Genomic DNA, 20,747 nt, shown 5'->3' on the forward strand with positions numbered 1-20,747 from the left:
TTCTAATGTGTAAAATCGGTCGTCTTGTAAATATCTTATTAAAAAAAAAAGTTCCATTGTAAATAAAAACTATTGTGGCTGTTAATTTTTTGAATTTGTTTCAGTTTGTTAGAATTAACAGTGTTAATGGGGAGTATTAAACAATTCTGCCTGTATGTTTAAAAATTTAAACAAATCAAATTTTTTTTACAATAAAATAGAAAAAAAAAGTACGTTTTATGGTCACATTTGTTTCAAACCCTTACACGTCTTGTTTGGAAATTTTCTCAGACCCAATTAAAAATCTAGCCTGCTTCTCTCTGGCATGCTGGTGCCTCCCATGGAAATGAGGTTACCAGCTTTAGAAATGTCAGCTGCTGCCGGAGCTGGCTAAGAACTATGTGGACTGGAAGAACCATCTATCCTTGAGGCCTCGTCTCTTTCTCTCTTTTGGCGGTGGTAGAAACTACATTAAGGATCTTTCCTCTGAAAGCTTGAAGTCCTAACCTGTTAGCCATCAATTCCATAGCCAAATATGTGGGACCCACTGTTGAAATGTATGAAAAAAATTAAAAATATTTCCTGAAACTGTTTGTAATCTGACTCCAATTTGCTCTGAAAGGCTTCTGCCAGAACGTGCTTTGGCTCTTTAAAAACTGCAATGCAGATTGACCCTTGGTCTGGGTCAGTGCAGGTTGAGTACTGACTGGCCTGTTGCCAAATGCTAGTTTAATAAATTCTGTAGGGAACAGTAATTCCGGAGACTCACACTCAGCCATTTGCTTCCGATTAATTTTTTTGTTGTTCTCTTTACAAGTCTTTAAGCAAGTGGGTGGATGAAAAGGCAAAGATAGGCACTGCTGTTCCTAGATAACAGCTGAACAGGGGGTGTACCTCAAGTGCTGGAATACCAAATGCTGGAAGAGAGATGAACTATTGTGGAATATGTGATGAATCACCTCACTTTACAGAGGGTGAACAAGTGTGTTAGGTAGATAATGGCGCAGGGAATGGGTGGTCAACATGCCTGTGTTGTCTGTTTCTAGTGAAGGCAAGTGACACACTTTATCAGTGTCGGTGCCAGTCACCTCACCTCTCTGTGTCTCTGTTTCTTTTTCTGTACAATGTGGATGACTAATTCCCTACTGCCCCCTACTTAGTCCCAAAGGCCCAGATACTCAAGGATAGCTGGGAGTTCAGCTCCCTCTCATTTCAGTAAGCACCTAAATACTTTTGAACTTTTAGGCTCCTAACTTCCTATGAGGAATGGGGCCAAAGTTACCAGCATTTCACCCTAAGGCAGGCTTCCTTCACTTTCCTTGCTGGAAAATGATATATAGGACAATGTGAGGAGCGTGAACTGGAGCTACCCGTGGGGAAAACTTAGGTGCATGCGTGGTTGTGCAGCGTCCTGCAGGAAGGGTGTCTCTGTCTGTCTGTCCGTCCGTCCCTGGATCGCCCCCTTCGCTTGAAGTGATCTACAGCTGTGGGAGCCCATTAACAGTCTGCCCCCTCCCCCCCGTGTATTTCCCATGCTGGCTCCCAGACCTGGCATCTGACACTTGCCCCTCCCCCCCAGCGAAGTGGGTCCAATGCTGGAGGGGCCCCCAGCCCCTGCTCCCCTGCACTAGGGCCAATAGGTGGGGGGGAGCAGTGGGGCTCTTTGCCCTGCAGTACGGCCTGCAGAGGGAAGGGGCGATGATGTCATACCAGCATGACATCAACGTGTGATAATATGACGTCATAGCCCCCCTCCCGCCAGGCGCTGATGGGACCAGCCCCAGATCAGCAACTCCTTGGGGGCGGGGCAGGCACGCTTGCAAAGCATTGTGGGAGCAGCGGAGAGGGCTTCCCGGAAATAGAATGTTGACCCCTCTAGGGAGGGCCCTGAAGCGGGTGGCCCCGCGGTGCATCCTGGGAGCTGTAGTTCGCTCGCCGTCCCGTCGGTCCCTGCGCCCCCCCCGACCCTCCAAGATGGCGGACAGGCGGCGGCAGCGGGCCTCCCAGGACAGCGAGGACGAGTCCGACTCGGCCGCCTCCGACAGCGTCGGTTCCCCGGCCGGCGCGGCCCGCTCCGGCTCCCCCGCCTCGCCCCCGCGACCGGCCCGGAGCGTCGCCGGGACCCTGCCCGCCGGGGGCTGGGGCCGCGGGACCGAGAGCGCGGCCGGGGCCGCCAAGAGCCCGCCGGAGTCCGAGTGTGTGAGTGGGGCGGGGACCCCGGGAATGTGAGCGGGGCCCGGGGGGCGGGGACCCCGGGAATGTGAGCGGGGCCCGGGGCACGACGGGGCGGGGCGGGGGGGGCCCCGGGAATGTGAGCGGGGCCCGGGGCACGACGGGACGGGACGGGGCGGGGCGGGGGGGGCCCGGGAATGTGAGCGGGGCGGGGGGGCTCTAAACGAGCTGGCGCTGCCGGGGGGGGCCCGGCTCGTTCAGCACCTGGGGGTCTGGCTGGCTGGGGCGCTGCGAGCCTGCGCCGCAGAGAGGAAGGGGGCTGGGCAGTGTGGGGATCTGAAATACCCCCCCCGCCCCCCCAGTCCGCCCCCCGGGCTTGTTTCCCCATTTTCAGGGTTTCGCACATCTGGGCTGGGGACAGTCTCTTCCCAGCGTCCTCTCCCGCTTGGTTCGGGGGCGGGCGGGGCCTTGCTGGTGTAACGCACAAATCGGGCTGACCCCCCCCCCCCCCCCAGGGCAGGTCCGGAAGGGGAGGTGCCTGGGGCACGCGAGTGGTGTGAGCGGGTAGCCTGCCTCGAGGGAAGGGGGTTAAATACCCCCTGGGGCATTTCAGCCTTAACACAACCCCAGTGCGGCTTGACCCTGAAACGCTTTGCCGGCCTTGCCCAGCTCGGCAGGAAGGGTAGATAGATGTCTTCATGTTCTGTCGTTTCTGATCACCCGAGCTGGTGACAGTGCCATGGGGAAGACGGCTTTGTTTTTACTGAACGTCTTTCCTCATTTCTCTTTCCACTGTAGCAGTAAAGATTGTACAGACTCTGTTGCTCACTGATTTAGTGCAGGTGGTCTGGGCCTGGACCTTTAGATTCATAACGCCATCTGGTTGGTCCACGACCCCTTCTCATGAAATTTTACAGCTAGTTAGCAAAGCTTAATGTGATCATCAAGATGGCAGGTCAGCTGATAAATGTACTGCTTGACCCCAAATAAGACTTCAGAGAAATGTAAAACAATCAGGACTCTTGAAATGGATTCAGTCAGGTAAAATGGTGTTGAGGGAAATTGTGTTAAAATTTAATCTTGTGTTTTTGTAGCTTGTCAGCCATATGGATACCACTGTGTTTACAACTTTGAGTGACTGTATACATCTTAGCTGAAAACACTCTTTTCTGCCTTGGCTATGTGCCTTCGGTGAACCTAACAATTCTCTCTCTAGTTTCATGTTTCTGACGTGCTTACAGAATTTCTTGTTTGTGTTTGTCATTCTTTTCCTCATCAGCAGGCCAGTAGTATAACTCTTGGGGGTTGTATTTGTTCTGTTCTTCCTCTTTTCCAGTAGATTTTTATGCACGCTTTTAGGATATTGCTCTGCCCACCTGTCAATCTAATTGTTCCTCCTATGCAATTTATAGCCATGTATTATAGTATCTTGTCATTCCATCAGACCTATTATGCCACGTTCCTATTTTGTTTTCAGGCATGTTCATCGTTCACCTGTTTTTGCTTTTAGGCTTCTCATTAATATATAGACAGTTTTTTATTTTTGATCATGAACCTATTTTATTAAATTCCTTAGTCTGATACTCTGCTACTTTTCTGGAATTTACCGCTGTGATCTGATCTCCTTTTCCAGTTCAGTCTTAACTTCTGCTCTAGTCTTTACTGGGTACAGAGTAATTTTTATATTTCTGACATCTGTAGCAGATGTGGGTCTGAGTTGAATGCTCCTCAGCCCATGTAGGCTGGGGGAAAGCCACTAATTTAAATAATCCCCCAGTAACCTTCTGAGCCAGCAATCTGGTTCCAGTTTTATTAAGGGAGCCCATCATTTCCGTGTAGGCTTCCTCCTCCCCCAAAGATCCATAGTGACTAAACACGCTGTTAACCCCACTTTAGTCTGACTGGCCCTACGCGTGGGACTGGATGCATGTTGTACAGATTCCTGGATCTGTGTGTTCTCCTTGAGTGTTCTGAAATGTAGCTTCCAGGATGGGTCTCTTATGTCTCTCTTTATCATCGATCCCCGTATGTGTCACGGTCACAGGCATCTCACCGGCACTTCTAGACGTCTGTGGGGTCAACCTGATTGGCAAGTGACTGAAATGTTCCTGGTCGCTGCATACCCAGTAATGTGTCTGTGTGTTTCTCTGTCTCTCAATAGGAAAGTGAAGATGGCATCGAAGGAGATGGTGAGTAATAAGTATCTTAGGTCTGTTCTGCTTGGAGGAAGAAGTGAAATATGAAAGCATAGAATTCATTATCTTTTAAAAATGCATATTCTGAGGCCACTTGGAAAGGCCCGTTGTCTGTCAGCTTCCCCTGCTGCAGTCTGAGTGCCTGTTTTGTTTGTTTCCTCTGAGGCATGTAGCGCTTGCCTAGCTGGAGCATTGGTTCAGCACTGGTTATGCTGGTCAGCTGGGCGATTGAGGGCCAGTGTAATAATGCTTAGCACAGCTGTGGTTTGAATGCTTTGTGTCTGTACTCTGGGCTGTTGATGAATGAATCTCTGAGTGTTACAGATCAAAACGAATTCATGTTTGGAGAAAGCGCCACTATTGCAGCATTTATGCCAAATGTCTGCTTTCCCTTCTCTAGCTGTTCTGTCGGATTATGAAAGTGCAGAAGACTCCGAGGTGAGTGTATTCTTTATCCTGACACCTAGAATAGCCTTCAGAGCTTCTTTTTCTTGCATCATGTTAGCACAGAAACCAGCTCGTATGTCTTGCTGGGTCCTACTGCCCCTGGCTGGAGAGTTTCCCTTTGTCTCACGGAATGGGATGACAGGCAAGGCTTTGCGTCCAGCCTGTGTGGGTACTTGAGGCTGGCTGTGTTGCGTAAACTGTCAAAGTTAGAAATGGAAAATCCCATGGAGTGATACCAAGTTTGTCCCTCTGGCCAGTGCAGTACTGTAGTAGCATATTATCTTGGAACAGGAAACCAAGGGCAATGGTGCTCAGCAGTGGCAATTTTTAAATCCAGATGGGGTGTTTTTCTAAACACTGTGCTCTAAGAATTATTTGGGGGCAGGTCTCTGACCTTTGCTGTCCAGGTCACAGTGGTCCCTTCTGGTCCTGGAATCTGTGAATCTAGCATCTTGTCTAGGATGCCTTAAACTGACCGGGTCTCTGGGCCAAGAGCTGCCCTGCCATCAAGCCATACCAGGAGACTTAAACCTAAGGTCTGGCTCCTCTGTGAAAGCAAATGGTGCAGATCAGGGGACAGACTTGAAAACGGCAGCAGGAGGTAAAGGAAAGGAGGATTAGAGCTCTTGCTATGTCTTGATTAGCTGTAACTCAGACATAAATATTGAACTTGAAAAGCTTATTCTTTGGCTGAAAGAGGAATACAGCTGCTAAGCTGTGTCCACGAATGTGGCCTGACCATTCATAGCTCACAAAAGAGAACATTTCTTGTCAATGATTCCTTCTGTTTGTGTCACTGAGGACAGCCGGCGTGTCCCGTAAGGCAGCCCTGACAGCAGACTGGCCTAGTGCTCCATGGACACTTAGTGTTTGACGATAGGACGAGGAGGTTGAAGGATGTTTTGGGAAGTTTGGTAGTGGCCATGACCACCTGCCAGCTGTGAGACAACCACAGACACCTCCCCTGAGGTGTATGGGGCGCTGCATAGCTCAGTGAACACTTCTGGGGAAAAACACACTCTCAAAATGAGCAGTGGGGGAGATGGGGCTGGGGGGAAGAGAGAGGGGCGGGGAGGAGGCTTGCTTAAAGTACCTAGCTGGGCATGTCATTGGGGGGAGGGATAGCTCAGGGGTTTGAGCATTGGCCTACTAAACCCAGGGTTGTGAGTTCAATCCCTGAGGGGGCCATTAAGGGAACGGGGTAAAAATCTGGGGATTGGTCCTGCTTGGAGCAGGGGGTTGGACTAGATGACCTCCTGAGGTCCCTTCCAACCCTAATAGTCTATGTTTCTATGTTTCCGTGTGTCATTCCCTGCAGTGAATGTTCGGGGGCTGCTGCAGGCTCCAAAGCCAGGTCAGAATGTGGACAGGGAAGTGGGCTCTGAAATCATGAGTTCTTCCCCTCTCTCCGTAGCGTGCCCTTTCCGACTCTTTCAGAAGACTTTATCTGCAGGGGCCTGCGTTCAAACTGCAGCTAAATCTCTGGAAAATGTAGAAATTGGGGCTCCAGGGACCCAATAACCATAGCTCCAGAGCAACTGAACTAACCCCCCTTACACTCCACCACTTCAATGTACTGGGGCTGCTGTGTGAGTTAAGTACAGCTCTTCTTCCACTGTGCCTCAATATAATGCAAACGCTCTGTTTCCAAACATAAACGAAAGGAGCAGCAATTGACATGTGAACACACTGCATGGAAAGAGAAACTAGAGCAGTCGCCTTGTTAATCGTTCAATACTATTTTTAGTGTCGATTCCAGTCAGAGCAAGGCTTGCAGTCTCCCGGAGGGTGAAACGACGTCAGATTCCTGCTAGCAGAGTGTTTGGAGTCAGCCAGCCATGCAGTTCCAGGGAGTTCAGACACCCAGCGGTGGCTGGGACCAGCCCTTCGGTGGGGGGAGGGAGAGAGAGTCCATGTAAGCAGCAGAGCTTGGTGGCATGAGCTGTCCCCCCTGGTGGTGTCTCTCACAGTACTGTACAAATGGCTTCGTGGTGTAGAGATCAGAGGCTCTGGTTGCGCTGTGATTTTCTTTGACATTTGCTCTGAATTCTTCTAGAATCTGTGACTGTTGGTGGCCTAGGATTGCTCTGTGGTATTTATGGAGAAAGGAATCAGTCTGGCCTTCCCTTCCTCTGTGTTAAACGGTTGGCCCTCTTTAGCACCGGAAAGAGGTACTGGCTAGGGGTATGTCCCGAGCTGTGGAGATCTAGGCACGTCGGCCATAACTCACTGGGGAATCTGCTGCTAACACACACATCATCTTGTGCCAGCAATTGGATGTTTGTTTTCAGGCCGAGGAAGGGGAGTACAGCGAGGAGGAAAGCGCAAAGGTGGAGCTGAAGCAGGCGAGTAACAATGCCAGTGAATCCACAGGAAAAGCTGAGAAAGGGGAAGAGAAGCCTGACCCGAAAGGTGCTGTGACTGGCGAGAGACAAAGTGGGGATGGGCAGGTAGATATCTGATGTATGCTGTGGGGGCCCTGGGGTTGAGGCTGGCTGTACGTGGGAGGGCTGCTGCAGTGGAATGTTCTCTGATTTTGATAGGAGAGCACTGAACCGTCTGAGAATAAAGTTGGGAAAAAGGTCCCCAAGCACTTGGATGATGATGAGGATCGGAAGAACCCTGCGTACATACCCCGCAAAGGGCTCTTCTTTGAACATGATCTCCGAGGACAGGCCCAGGAGGAGGAAGTCAGGTAGGTAAAACTCATGAAACTTCCCTGGCTAAAGAGAGGTTGAGTCCTGAGCCAGCACCTAAAACATCCCGGCTCTTGGCTCCTGTGTTAAATCCGTGGCAGACTGGGAGATTTTCTAAGACTTGTGAGACGTGGCCATGTGGTGGCCCAGTTGCCTAGTGGTACTGTTCTGCCAGGACTGGCTTTGGTTCCACATGCTTCTAAGGCAGCAGAGACGGGTAATGCTACAGAAGCCTGAGCTGCGCCTCCTGCTGCTGAACCGTGACCCTTTTGCTGATGTAAAGGAGTGCTGGTGGCATATTGCCAAGAAAACCCTCTCTCCCTCCCCAAGCTAGCAGGGCAGTGACTGTCTGAGCCCTGAAAGTCTGTGAATGGCGTTGGGGAAGGGGAGATGTTCCACAATCTCCCATGCACACCCCTTCCTAGAAATAAGCAGCCTTTGTTTGCATTCTGTACTGTCTGGAACGTCCATGCCCATTCCACCCATGTATCCTTGGCTTTGCAAAGACCTGTTTGGTCTCTCCGTATTCCTGCTCCAGGCCGAAGGGTCGCCAGCGAAAGCTTTGGAAAGATGAGGGCCGCTGGGAACATGACAAATTCCGGGAAGATGAGCAAGCCCCCAAAAGCAGGCAGGAGCTGATTGCGCTCTACGGCTATGACATCAGGTCGGCTCACAATCCCGACGACATCAAGCCGAGGAGGATGCGGAAACCACGGTGAGTAGCCAAGGCCGTAGAGAATCCAATCAGAAGGCCCCTTGTGTACTGGGGAGAAAGATCAGCCTTCTTGCAGCCACCGAGATGTTGAGCACAAAACTGGGATGGACTTGAAGGCAGGGGTTGGGCAAAGAACTAATGGGTGCATGATGTTCTGCTGCATCCATGTCAGATTGAGACTCAGCCTCCTGGGTTATCCGGGCATCTGGGTGCTGCTTCTTGGGGAGAGGGATGTCTTGGCGCTGTGGGGATTCTCTTATTACTAAGGAGTGGAAGCATCGGGCTCTGGAGCAAGCCAGCTCCAGGATGGGCAGATAGAACAGGTGTATTGTCTTTGGGAAAGGATCTTAAGGGGTGAAACAAACCTTAAAGGGTCTGTTTCTGATCCTTGGCATTCCCCACCCCTGCTCCCCCCCTTAAGGTTTGGGAGCCCTCCGCAGCGAGAGCCGAACTGGGCCAACGAGAGGCAAAACAAGGCGCCAAGACCCCAGGGCTCTGATAGTGATCCGCTGCCTACACGAACCTTCATCAGCCGGAACTCCACAGGCATGGGTAGGATGCCCTCTGCCAGGAACTTTCCAAGGATGGGCGGCTACAAAGAGAACCGTCCAAGCTACCGAGCTGTGGAGGCAAACAGCCAGCACCTCTCTCGAACGGGTGACCCAGCTAAACACGAGAGCAGTTACCGGGCAAGGCGTGTTGAACAAGCCCCGGAGAGGGACCCCTCACCTGAAGCTGAGATTGCACATCTTCACAGCAGTCCTGTCAAGAAGGAAGAGGTCATTTTGGAAAGCCAGACCCCAAGTGCAGACTCTGTACAGCCACCACCAGATCGACCCATTGAAAAGAAATCCTACTCCCGGGCAAGGAGGACCCGGACTAAAGCTGGCGATGCAGGAAAGCTGGCAGATGAAGTGCCGCCTCCAGAAGGCTTGACGCCTGTGACTCCGAAACCAGTGCAGGTTGTGACGCCCCCTCCGCCTGCAAAGGCCGGTAGTTGGGAGACACCAGTAGAATCCAGCATGGATGGACTCGAACAAGACATGACTCAGTTGAATCTAACTGAGCAGACCTGGACCCAAGGACAGCCTCCGTTCATACAGCCTCGGGAACTTCGGGGTAAGTGCCACGGGCCATTGGGTTTTCATTGGTTTTCCCCACTGAGTGCAGCATGACTGCTGTGCCAATAAAGGTCTGACAGCTTAATTGTCCAAGTATTAGTGCCAGAGCACCTAGCTTGCTGTAATTGCAGGCTCCGAGCTCAGGGGTAGGTATGGTGAGTTCCATTCAATTTACTCTTGCTTGGAGTAAAGTTCTTTAAATCGGAGCCTGCCTGCTTTCTGTGGATATGGGTCCCATGGCCCTTTGCAGAAGAATAAGAATTTACATTGTTGTATTTGACAAGAATTACCCCACACTCCCAGCTGTTAGGCAGATTGCTGACTCTCCTCAACCTCAAAAGCTGCATCTCACTGGTTCCTGTCTGCAGACATCGGTTGGTTTGCTGCTGATACTAACTTACTTGGTTTAATAACAGAAGGATTGTGAAACTGCCCATTGACTGAAGGACGGACTGAATGACATGATGGTGAGGGAAATTAATGCATGTAAATACAAACGTAAACTTCTTGTAGGAGCTGAAGGGCTCTGAATGTGCAGCATCTTTTGAGAGGAACTAGGGAAAGACTTGTGCATCCTTTAGGACATCTGCCCAGTACAAAGCTGCTGTTAGCAATGGGATGGTTGAGTGGATTAAGCAAACGACGTGTGGAATGTTGACGCTCTCCTTGGGAGTACTATGTTCCAATATTAGCTGCCTCCCCGTAGATAGGAGTGGAGATTGAAATGGTCCCAAAAAAGTGTTTGGAGAGAGCTGGTCAGGACTCATGTAATGGCAAGAGATTCCCATCCCAACCCTCCAAAAAGAGGGTTACTTAGCCTGGGATTAGTAATGGGAAATAGGTGGAATAATTTAGGGCTGGGGATAGTATGATAAGAACGGATCATTCCCTCTTTTGCCATGTCTCATGTTGTGAGAACAAGGGGATACTTGGTACATCTGGGACAAACAGAAGGAAATTTCCTCCTTTCATGTACAGCATCCATAATTAGCTCCGTATAGCCTGGTACTGGGTTTGGCTACTGCCAGACTAAATGGACCAGTGGTCTGATTGGGAATGGCAAATCCTCCGTTCTTATGCACTGAGCTTAGGTGCTAGGCGGTTTCTCCTGCTGCCTGGAGTGGAATTTGGCAGGATTGAAGCAAGGGCGGCCCTGGCTTGTCTACCCAGGAAAGTTAGACCAGTGTAAGTGAACGTCGGACTTTACATTGGATACAGTCAAAGCTGCAGAAGTCATTTTGTGGACACTCTCGTGTGGATGAAGGGTGGCCTTGTTTTGCTTTAGTTTACGTTTCCAGGGAAGGGGTTTAAACTAAACCAAAAAAAGCCATTTGTACCGGAATAAGAAGTGTCCGTATGGGGTTTTATCCCAGTACAATTATACCAGCACAACTGGTCATACTCATACCACATGATCAGTGAGGCTTGTATGTATCTGGATAATTCCTTTCCTTTTGAGGCCACTTTACTTCTAAAAAAGAGCATCCACGCCAGGGTTAAGTATCAGAGGGGTAGCTGTGTTAGTCTGGATCTGTAAAAGCAGCAAAGAATCCTGTGGCACCTTATAAACTAACAAAGCGTCTGTTAGTCTATAAGGTGCCACAGGATTCTTTGCTGCTTTTACACGCCAGGGTTTAATGTGGTTTAACTACTCCACTTCCATTCACACTTTTAATTCAGATTAACTTTCCCGAGCATCCCCTTGTAGCAAGCCTTTCCTGCGGCCTCACACCTCCTGGGGGCAATGGCAGCAGTTAGTTTTTAGGAGGAATGTGGGTAGGTGAACAGGTTTGGGGAGGCGTTCCACACGCAACCCTACATTAACAATGTAGCCAGTACCTGTGCATGCCTGATCATTGCCTTGTGTTGGACGTTGCTCCGATCAGTTTCTGACTGTCACGGGGTGGCCGGCCCCAGTAAATGAAGCAAATCCAGCTGCCCTGTGCCAGACTAGGTGCTCCCAGTTTAGCCAGGTGAGATGGCAGGACAACATAAGGCGCTATGAAAGGTCTGGGAGAATCTAAGAGGGAGGCCCCAGTAATTCAGGGCAGCCTGGTTTAGTCAGGAAGAGCAGCCAGTGAGAGCGGGCAGAGCCTGGGGGACTGGAGAAAGTAGCAGGGGCCAGAGCCAGACAGGGCTGAAGGCAGGAAGAGCAGCAGAGGGAGTTGCCTATGAAAGTCTAAGCCAGAGAGCTGAAGCCGAGGGCTGACAGCAGAGGGGCTGGGGACATGAGGGATGCCCCCTGGGCAAGGCTGATCTCCAGCAGAGAGGCAGTCGGGGTTCCTGCTGGGAGGAGCAGGGGTGGATGTCCTGGCAGAGGGACAGAGGAGGACTGACACGGAGTCCAAGGGCGGTGGAAGATGCTGGAATGTGTTGTGGAATGGCACAGAGGATATGTGATTAAGGACTCCTTGCAATGGGGTTATAAATGGACTAATGGGACTTGGGATTTGGACAATTTAGACGATGGTTTTCATAATAAACCGGCTCCCAGGAAGGACCTTATTGAAGCAAGAGAGGCTGAAGTGGTGTCCTTGGGTTACTTAAGGAGGGAAACTGAGGCAAGTGCACTTGTGGTGTGGCCTGCTGCATGAGGACACTCTTGGGAAGGAACTGGGGGGAGGAGGGGCAGGTTTACCCTATGACACTGAGATTGAGGTTTTAGATGTAGTCAGAGTTCAAGGCCAGAAGGGACCTCCCAATCTTCTAGTCTGACATCCTGTCACAGGCCACCGACCACCGCACACGCACGCTAACCCCAGCCAATGACATGAGCTCCAAATATCCCAGCCCTCAGGAGACTAGATTATTATGTGCCACAGACAGAGAATAGGGGGACTGAGGCCCCTTCAGTGGCTGGGAAATGAGACACCCTCCTGGCAAGTGACCTGCATGCTGCAGAGGAAGGTGAAAACCCCCTAGGTCACTGCCCACAGCCACAGAGCCAATCACACATTGATCAAATAATTGTCTGCGTCCCTTTGTGCTCGGTACTGAAATGCATAAAACCTTAACGAGGCTGATACTTATTGCATCATCAAAGTTCCTTATGACAGAGACATTTTCATTGAAATTTGCAAGGCATATGTTGGTATTCACACTGCAGTAACTCCTCTAAAACTGACATTTTCTGTACTGCATTTCATAAAGTGGGCAGATGATGTCTAGCGACGTCTCTGACACATAAGATTGCTCATTGTTAAAGACAAGTGTAAGACTTAATAACCAGCCTGTCTCTTTTCCTAGGTATTCCTAATCATATGCACATGGGAACTGGACCACCACCACCTCAGTTCAACAGGATGGAGGAAATGGTAAAACAGGGGATATTGTATGGGGTGTAACTTTTCTTTTTAGTCATTTTAAGTCAAAGTGTTGATTTGGTTCTGTGCTTTAATGATTCGAACCTGGCTGTGGCACACGAGCATTTGTCATTTTGGTTTTTTAAGCCAAATGTAGGTTTCCAGGCAGGTTGGGTGGGTAACGCTGGTCAGAGCCTGGAGAAATTCCTCTTTGTAACTCTCTGTAGCTCACAGATGCCTTTGAACTCTTCCAGGGAGTCCAGGGGGGCCGTGCAAAGCGTTACTCATCCCAGCGTCAGCGGCCACCAGTTCCAGAGCCTGCTCCGCCCATGCACATCAGCATCATGGAAGGGCACTATTATGATCCATGTGAGTGACCCCTGCAGCTCTCATTTCTCTTCTCAATTCTTCAGCACACTCAGAAATGAGCTTTCAGTGCAGGAGTGGGTGGGGTTCCTTCCCAGCTGCATAAGAAGCTGCTCCATCAGTGGGAAGGGCTATGTGGTATTTTGGTGCAGACATAAAACCAAGTTAATTACTGGGAGCTTTTCATCAGTGCCTCAAGAGGCCCTTCCTCTTGAACAGGACATGGCAGCTAGTTAGAGATCCAATACAGAGATGGTTAAAATTTCAGAGCTTAGTATGAAATGCTTTCCTGAAATCATTCTTAAATGTCCATAACAACCGAGTTTTCTGGATTTAATCCCTGCCCTGGTTTGTAAAGCACCTACCGACACTACCTGTATCATTGTGTGATTGTCTGCAGCTTTGGAAACTCAGATGTTGTTCTAGATCAGGAGAAGCGGAAATTGAAACTTGGTAGAAATAATTGTTTCATTGGCATTTTATGAGGGAGAGATTGAGGAGTAAATGAGATGTTGAAAATCAGTCTAGGTGTTCAAAGCATTAAAGGAGGAAGCTGTGTAAGTGGGGTGTGTTCCATTACAGGTAGGAGATAGCTGGGAGCTCTCCCTCTGGTGGAATCCTGTCGGGCATGTGAGCCCGTTGCTGGGTGGCACATGCAGTTGGCAGTGTTTCTAATACAACGGCGCTCAAACACTGCGGCTCTCTTTGACTTCTGTAATCAACGTGACTCTCGTTACAGCAGAATAGGCTAAATAGCTTTTATTTCCTCGCAAACCGTTTTCTCTTGCAGTGCAATTCCAGGGACCAATCTACACACACAGCGAGAATCCTGCCCCGTTGCCCCCCCAGGGTATGATTGTACAGCCAGAAATGCACCTCCCGCATCCAGGTGAGCCACTGTCTCCCACCTCCCTGCCCTCGCAAGCAAACTTGCTAACCTTGCATTTGAGGAAGGTCCTGTCTGAGCACAGGCCTGGGAATCAAGGACTCTCCTGTGTTGTAATCCAGCTCTGATGTAGATTCCCTCTGGCCTGGGCCAGGCATTTAACTCCTGTTTCCCTATCTGTAAAATGAGGCATACTCACCTACCAGCTCGTAGTTAAACCAGTGGGCATCCGCGTTGCATTTTGATAATGGAAACCGTTGTGTGAAACGTTGCTGACCTGTTTGTCTGAAATCGAAGGCCCTTCCGTTTCATAGCCATTTATGGCAGCATCTCTGAACATCGAGATGAAGGTTGACAAAGGGATGTATCCATTTCTTAGGTGTTGTAAGCAAATCTTCCTCCCTCCCATGGTGCTACCATGAATAAGTGACTTGATCTTTGTTAAATGTCATATATGCCCATGTAAATATGTGGTGCTAACTGCTGCATCTCCTTTGCTTATGGCCAGTGCAGGTCCAAGCCCTCTTGAGGGTGTCTTGGAAACTTCTGGGTATAGCATTGCTGGTTTTGTGCAGAATAGTTGGCTGAGTCACGTCCCTGTCTTAATGGAAAGCTTGAAGCAGCCTGCCCCCCTCCTCCTGGATGGAGACACTTGGCAGCTTCCCTGACCCAGCAGCTATTAGATACGAAGGATCTCAGAAATCAGGGAGGCAGCGGGTCTCTTAGACTTGCCCCAAAGGCTAATGTGGGATTGTTCCCCCATAGTAAGTAACTTACTGGTACACTGTCCAGTCCGTTTGAATACGATCCACATGTTGGGAGACTCACCACTTCCTTGGGAAACTGGAGGCCACTGTCAGCCTTCTGCTATTTGTGTGTGAACTTTCCTGTCATAAACAGTGCAAGAGTTAGTCGGTCACGATCGCGTGCCAAGAAGGCTTTCACAAAGTGCTCTTGTTCTATAAACCCTCCTTATTAAGCTAGTGAAGGTCAGAGCAAGGCTAATGCAGAGACGCTAATTCACAATCCCAGCCGTTTCCGAGGATGCTCTGGTTTGAGGTGACTTACATATGGATTTATTTTGTTTCGCTTCCTAGGTTTACATCCACACCAGACACCGGCACCTTTGGCCAACCCTGGCTTATATCCTCCACCAGTCTCCATGCCTCCTGGGCAACCGCCCCCGCAGCAGCTGCTCGCACCCACCTATTTCTCCCCTCCTGGAGTCATGAATTTTGGGAATCCCAGCTACCCCTATCCCCCAGGAGCACTCCCACCACCACCTCCTCCCCATCTGTATCCCAACACACAGGTGAGCTGGCTAAAGCAGGCTTCGGTTGCCTTGAGCAGAAGTTCTTTAAGCTTGGAGCGATGGGATCCTATCCTGGATGGGTCCATATGTCGTATGTCCTTTGAGACAGCGTGTGGTAGCAGCTGGTTCCCTTGCCATGTGGGATTACTCCCTAGAGGAGGCAACGCACTAGGTTATTAAAACAGACTTTAAGACTAAATCTTAGTAAAGAGCATGAATGAGGAAAGCATCTTGCTTCCTACTCAAACTGGGGAACAGAAGCCGGAGCCGACCTCCCTCATTCACCCACACTGGGACTGGAATTTGAATTTTAGTTATAAACTCCCTGATGGCATGTGGCGGTTGTGTTGTTTGGGCCACGAATTTAAATTCTCTACCAGGGCAAGAGAACTAGGAAAGTGAAGCTGCCTAGAAGCACATTAACTGGATGGGTCTGTTCATGGGCCAAGCTAAGCCAGGCACAGAGAATTACTGGGTTCTCTTTTAGAGCCTACTTCCTTTTTGTTTGTCAGACCAAGACAGCAGGGTGGGCACAGCCTGGTGTTTGTGATCTCAGCAGGGTATGAGCCCAAAGGCCACTTTTGGGCCAGGAAAATCCCCTGTGGCATCTCAGTCCCACAGGGTTGGGAAAGGTTCTTATGTGCACGGCTGGAAGCCAGGTGGGGTCTCTCTCTTAACTGCCAGGCCTGTACATCCACTGGCTCAAATCCTGTAGCCATATAGCGTTTGTCTCGCTCGAGGTCCTCTCTTTCTGGGGGCGTGTGCCCTTTTTCAGGACATCCTGCTAATGGCTGGAGTTGTGGCAGGTCAGAAACTCCCATCACTGAGGCTGTCGTGCAAATAGCACAAGGGTGACACTCAGTGGCAAGACAAAAGAGGTGCAGTTTCTTAACCAAACCTAAACAGTTCTGACCTTTCCCTTCTCTGCTGGTCTAGCTGAAGAGAGAGAGATTGAGCGGGAGTAAGCACAGGACCCCTGCGCTCCTGGACGTGATCTGGGTGTGATGGGGAATTACCAGCCACCTTGAGCACAGACCAGTTGCTAATTCAAAGTGGGAACATTATATGGCCTATGCAAAAACTGTGCAGGGTGTAATGAGCCCATCTGACCTTACCATCTAGGAATCTAACTAGCTTAGCTGTAGAGTGACCCAGTCAGAGAACTGACCCTGGCAGCAGGGCCTTTGCCAGGGATCCCGGGCAGTCTGGCCAGGCTGACAGCTGGAGGAGCCCACTCCACTGAAACTCCTTTTTCAGGTGTTTGCAGACAATGCTTGGCAACTGCATTCCGCAGCGCACTGTGAGCCCTAGCCGGCACTGCTCCCCTCTGGCTTTAGAGGACTTGTTTTTTAAAGCTGGTTTACACTCTAAAGAAAGCCAGGCTGAACCCTGCCAACGCCTGGGCAGCTGCAGCTTCGCATCCCGTGTTAGGAAGAACTAACCCTTTCCGTTCTTTGGGGGATCCAGGCCCAGGCCCAGGTGTACGGAGGAGTCACCTACTACAACACTGTCCAGCAGCAAGTACAGCCGAAACCTTCACCACCACGAAGAACATCCCAGCCCGTCACTATCAAGCCGCCGCCTCCCGAGGTATTGACCTCTCTGCCATGCGCTGCTGTGGGAGCCGTTTTCCCAGTGGCCTGTGATGTGTCCCCCTCCCCGCCCCCCTTGTTTTCAAGAAAATCTTCAACTGTCTAACCTTTTGACGTGTCCCAAACTCCAGCTTCTCGTTGCAGGTTGTAAGCAGGGCTCCAGTTAATTTGAGTTTCTAAATACTTTAAATCTAAACCCACGTACAAAGTAAGTCCCAAGTTGACTCTTGGTTTCCTTTTTGTTTAGAGAAAAAGATACTTGAAAAATCCAGTTCTGACTTAGGAAATTGTGATTTCTCGAGAAAAATAAATGCTCATGCCTTGACCTCGTAGAGGCTTAAGGGGCAGGTTTAAAGTCTGTACAGAGACAATGAGAATCAGTTCTCTGCTGAGTACCATTTCCCCTCTCCAGTGCTATGCACTTGTGTGTTTTGATGTTCTCATAAATATCAGCCAGTGCACCGTAAGAGTTTAGTGAGCTTTGGTCACAGTGTGCACAGAACCACATGCTGCTCAGGATCACTGTCCCTACGTCAGGAGGAGGAGGCAGCATGCGCTAGACCAGGGGGCTGGGAGTCAAGACTCCCGGGATTGATTCCTGGCTCTGCCACTAACTCACTATGTGACCTTGGGCCTTAGTTTCTCCCATCCATAAAATGGGAAGAATGTTCACCTTTGTACAGTGCTTTGAGATCCTCTGATAAAAGGTGCTGCCGAGATGCCTGGCTTTAACTACTAACCGTGGGGAAATCTCAGGCCCCAACTCCTCACTGGCCTATTTAACTTACCTACTGTGCAGACAAAGTTTGCTTTGAAGCGAGATCCGGGAGGTTGAATCTGGTGGTGCAGCCGAGACAAAGGGGCGGTGGGAGGACGGTGGCTGCTTTCTAGTGCCCTGGTGTGGGGAATGTTTGGCCCACCTAGGTGATAGACGTAACCCTGTGCAGAGAGCGTGTGAATGGTGTGAGGCGTGCACTAACCTGTGGCTTGCATCTTCCCCTCCAGGGCAGCACAAGTGAAAAATCGAAGGAACGGAGCAATACGTAGGGACACCCGCCTCAGAAGTTCCCGCACCAGAATCGGCACCGCCAGCAAGCAGGAAGCTCTGACTCCGAGAAGTCCCCTTCTCCGTGCTTGGGTGAGGCCAGCAGGCGCCCACCTGCAGCACGCTGCCACAGCAGTATTGTGCCCAGGGCCGGGCACCCTTCCCTGTTAGGTGTTTAGTGGGGTTCTCCTGCAAACCACCTCTCTCCCCGCTGCCCCTGTTCACTGGGTCATGGAAGGTGTTGAAATACTAAACACAAGGGTTGCTCCCTTGTTACAAGTTCTCGTGATTCTCCTCCCCCCGTTATTAAATGTTTGCCCTTTTCCCATCGTAGCATATTGAATGAAGCTGGCTTGGTTCTGTCCTAGTTTTTTGTTTTAAAGATGAACTGGCCCTTTCTGTTAAGCTGGGTATAGGAGTCTCTGTTGGTCAGGTAGCCAGGAATGTAACCACCTCCCCAAGGAAATGTCTGATGTTACTTTGTTTCTTCAGCTCTGAAATTAGCAAGTTTATTTCTGACATTGTTTAAGCTTAGGTGTCTGGGAAAGGGCCGCTGGGTGTTAGCAGCCTGACAGGAATGCGCTGGCCGTGCAGTCACCACTTAATTTAGAAGCTCCTCCTCTTTCTCTCTGGAGCAAGCCCTGCTGGTAACTGTGTTGTGGGCAGTCTCTGTCGTCCATGTGTGCAAACTCTCAACCTGCAACAGACCGAGACAGGGGAAAGTCCCGTCTCAGCTGCCCCACCAGTGCACGCTGCATCCAGCAAAGGCAGAGTTCCTGCTGCCTGGGGACTCTCCACTGAATGGGACCCAAAGAGGAGCATGTGGCTCTCCAGGCATGCCCTTGGGGTTCTGAAGAGCTGGCCTCTTGCTTGCAGGCTGCTTTTCCCTCAGCCTCATTCTTGGGCAAACCGGCTTGGCGGGATAAGCCCGTGTACAGTTTGTACCCAGCGCTTGGGTGTTGCTTCTGTGTAAATGGAAGGTGATGCAACCAGCCTTAACACGTCCACTTCCAAGGACGAGGCTGCTCAGTCTGATCCCCCAGGAGGAACACTTGCTGCACACGTACCATAACTTAAATGGGTTCCTCCCCCTTTGTCTCTGAAACAGCAGAATAGCCTTGATCCCTGGTTTAGGAGTCGGAAGCCTGGCCCTGCAGCACTGTGGTTGCTGGAGCAGCCTGGCTTGCTCACGCTGCAGTGATCTGCTGTCTCATCAGTGCAGCATAGGTCCTGCAGCGATCACAGCACCGCTTCCAGCTACCCTTGAGCTTGGCTTTGGCCTCAGCTGTTTGCAAATTGCGTTAGGGGAACTTGGCACAAGGTTGCTAATTCAGCCCTGGACGCGTTGGGGCAGCGTGCATGCATCTGAGTCGTTCAGCAGGTTACTAAAAAGCAAGCGGTGTCTTGGCCTGTGAATTCCCAGCCATGGGGAGAGGGGGGAAGAGCTCCCACCTGCCTGTTTCTGGTTGAGATCTTTTCATGCAGATGTGGCTTTCGAACTGAAGTACTTTTTTGTTGGTGTTTAATTTAACAACCTTTTGTACTTAGTTGAAATTAACTCAAATGGCATTTTAAAAAAATCCTTTGTTTAAACTGTAACCGTTTCTCTGCCTTATGCTGAAATGTGTCGTTTAACATATCGGTCGCAGGACTGACTTTGTAGACCTAACAACACTGTGATGGCTTTTTTGTTTTGTTTTTGTTCCTGTTCTTTTGGCGTGCACACGTGTAACCGACATTGTAATGACTTGGTGGAGACGACAATACATCTTAAAAAGTAACTGATGCTCTGGGTCTGTCTTTCGTGCTGCTTAAAGGTGGTCTCGGCAATCAGCTTGCCAGGAGACCTGGTATTGAGCTGTCATCGTCTGGAAGGGCGGATGTCCCCTCTGCCATACAACGGCAGAAACGCTTGGAAAACAAGAGTATCAGAACCACCCTGATTTTTGCCTCCCCAGGCTTCTAGCACTGCTGGAAAACCGAATCCCTTTCTTCCCACTTGGCGACACTCCCCACGTGCTCCTCTCCATGCTGACTCAGTGCCATTTTTAATCATGCAGCCACTGCCCTCTCCCTCCAGAAGTTGAGCCCTCGTGCCCTCTGCTCCCTGCATGAACGATCAGCAGAAGAAAACACGTAGCTTCCCGCCGTGGCAGGTTTGTTACATCCAGGGGGCTACAAAACAAGACTGTTCAGAGTGCGGCAGAACAGCTGCTCCGTAGGTAGTGCTGAGCAGGGGCCTTGCACAGCGCTCGGCAGGAGTGTAATGACCCTGCATCCCGCGCTGGGCTTCAGCAGAGCATTGCAAGGCGGGCTGGCCAGCACGCCAGTGGGGCCAGGCTTCCGCTGGTGTCTGGGATAATTGTTAAAGAATCTGTACCGCGGAGGCAGCTTGCCCTGGGCTGTTCGGTTGGGCCCCCGTGAGAGAGGCACCGAGGTTCCCTTGGGGCTCAGTGTAGGAGGAGTGGGTGGGATGCTGGAGGTGGGCAGAGCTGAGAGAGGCAGATGAGGTGGGCAGATTTTAAACCTCTCTTCGTGGAGTATATTAATGGGTCTGGCGCAGAGGTTCCCAGACGCTGATCTGTGGGGAGCAGCTGGGTCACGTGGGGGTCGGCTCTCCTCTACAGCAGCGATTGCTGTAGCTCTAGTGGAACATTCTGCGGGGAGGGGCGCCGCAGGTGTCCATAACTTGCCCCTTGAGTAAGACCCTTAACCTCTGACCCTTGAGGCAATGGCCTGCGTTGAACATGAGTTGAGAAGCCTTCGGTGCGTGGTAGCAGCTGGCCAGCAGAGGGCAGGAGGGATTTTGTAGCCCTGTCAAGGAGAACATAAGCCCGGCCAGACTGGGTCAGACCGAGTCTGTAGCCCAACAGCCTGTCTCGGGGGTCGTCTTTAATCTCACCGCGGATGGAAGCTGTT

General features: G+C 50.7%; 2 protein-coding genes across 5 annotated transcripts in view; one reads left to right on the plus strand and one right to left on the minus strand.

Annotated features, from left to right (window-relative positions):
- MED24 (mediator complex subunit 24) overlaps positions 1-20,747 on the minus strand; it is a 206,253-nt gene that overhangs the window by 152,855 nt on the left and 32,651 nt on the right. The gene's annotated exons all lie outside the window — the stretch shown is intronic.
- Positions 1,950-19,613, plus strand: CASC3 (CASC3 exon junction complex subunit). Of its 4 annotated transcripts, none has more exons than XM_050934769.1 (14): positions 1,950-2,178; positions 4,313-4,340; positions 4,747-4,784; positions 7,085-7,243; positions 7,337-7,488; positions 8,028-8,204; positions 8,626-9,323; positions 12,572-12,639; positions 12,882-12,996; positions 13,784-13,882; positions 14,977-15,191; positions 16,659-16,781; positions 16,915-16,991; positions 17,789-19,613. In XM_050934769.1, the coding sequence occupies exons 1-13, from the start codon at positions 1,954-1,956 to the stop codon at positions 16,948-16,950; spliced, it is 2,133 nt and encodes a 710-aa protein (XP_050790726.1). In that variant the 5' UTR covers positions 1,950-1,953; the 3' UTR covers positions 16,951-16,991; positions 17,789-19,613. The 4 variants fall into 4 exon arrangements, with proteins under 4 accessions (XP_050790726.1, XP_050790727.1, XP_050790728.1 ...); XM_050934770.1 differs by having other exon boundaries at positions 16,928-16,991; XM_050934771.1 differs by lacking the exon at positions 16,915-16,991 and having other exon boundaries at positions 1,950-2,096; positions 2,127-2,178.

Source organism: Gopherus flavomarginatus, chromosome 25 (assembly GCF_025201925.1).
Source record: "Gopherus flavomarginatus isolate rGopFla2 chromosome 25, rGopFla2.mat.asm, whole genome shotgun sequence".
In the NCBI taxonomy this organism is placed as follows: domain Eukaryota; kingdom Metazoa; phylum Chordata; order Testudines; family Testudinidae; genus Gopherus; species Gopherus flavomarginatus.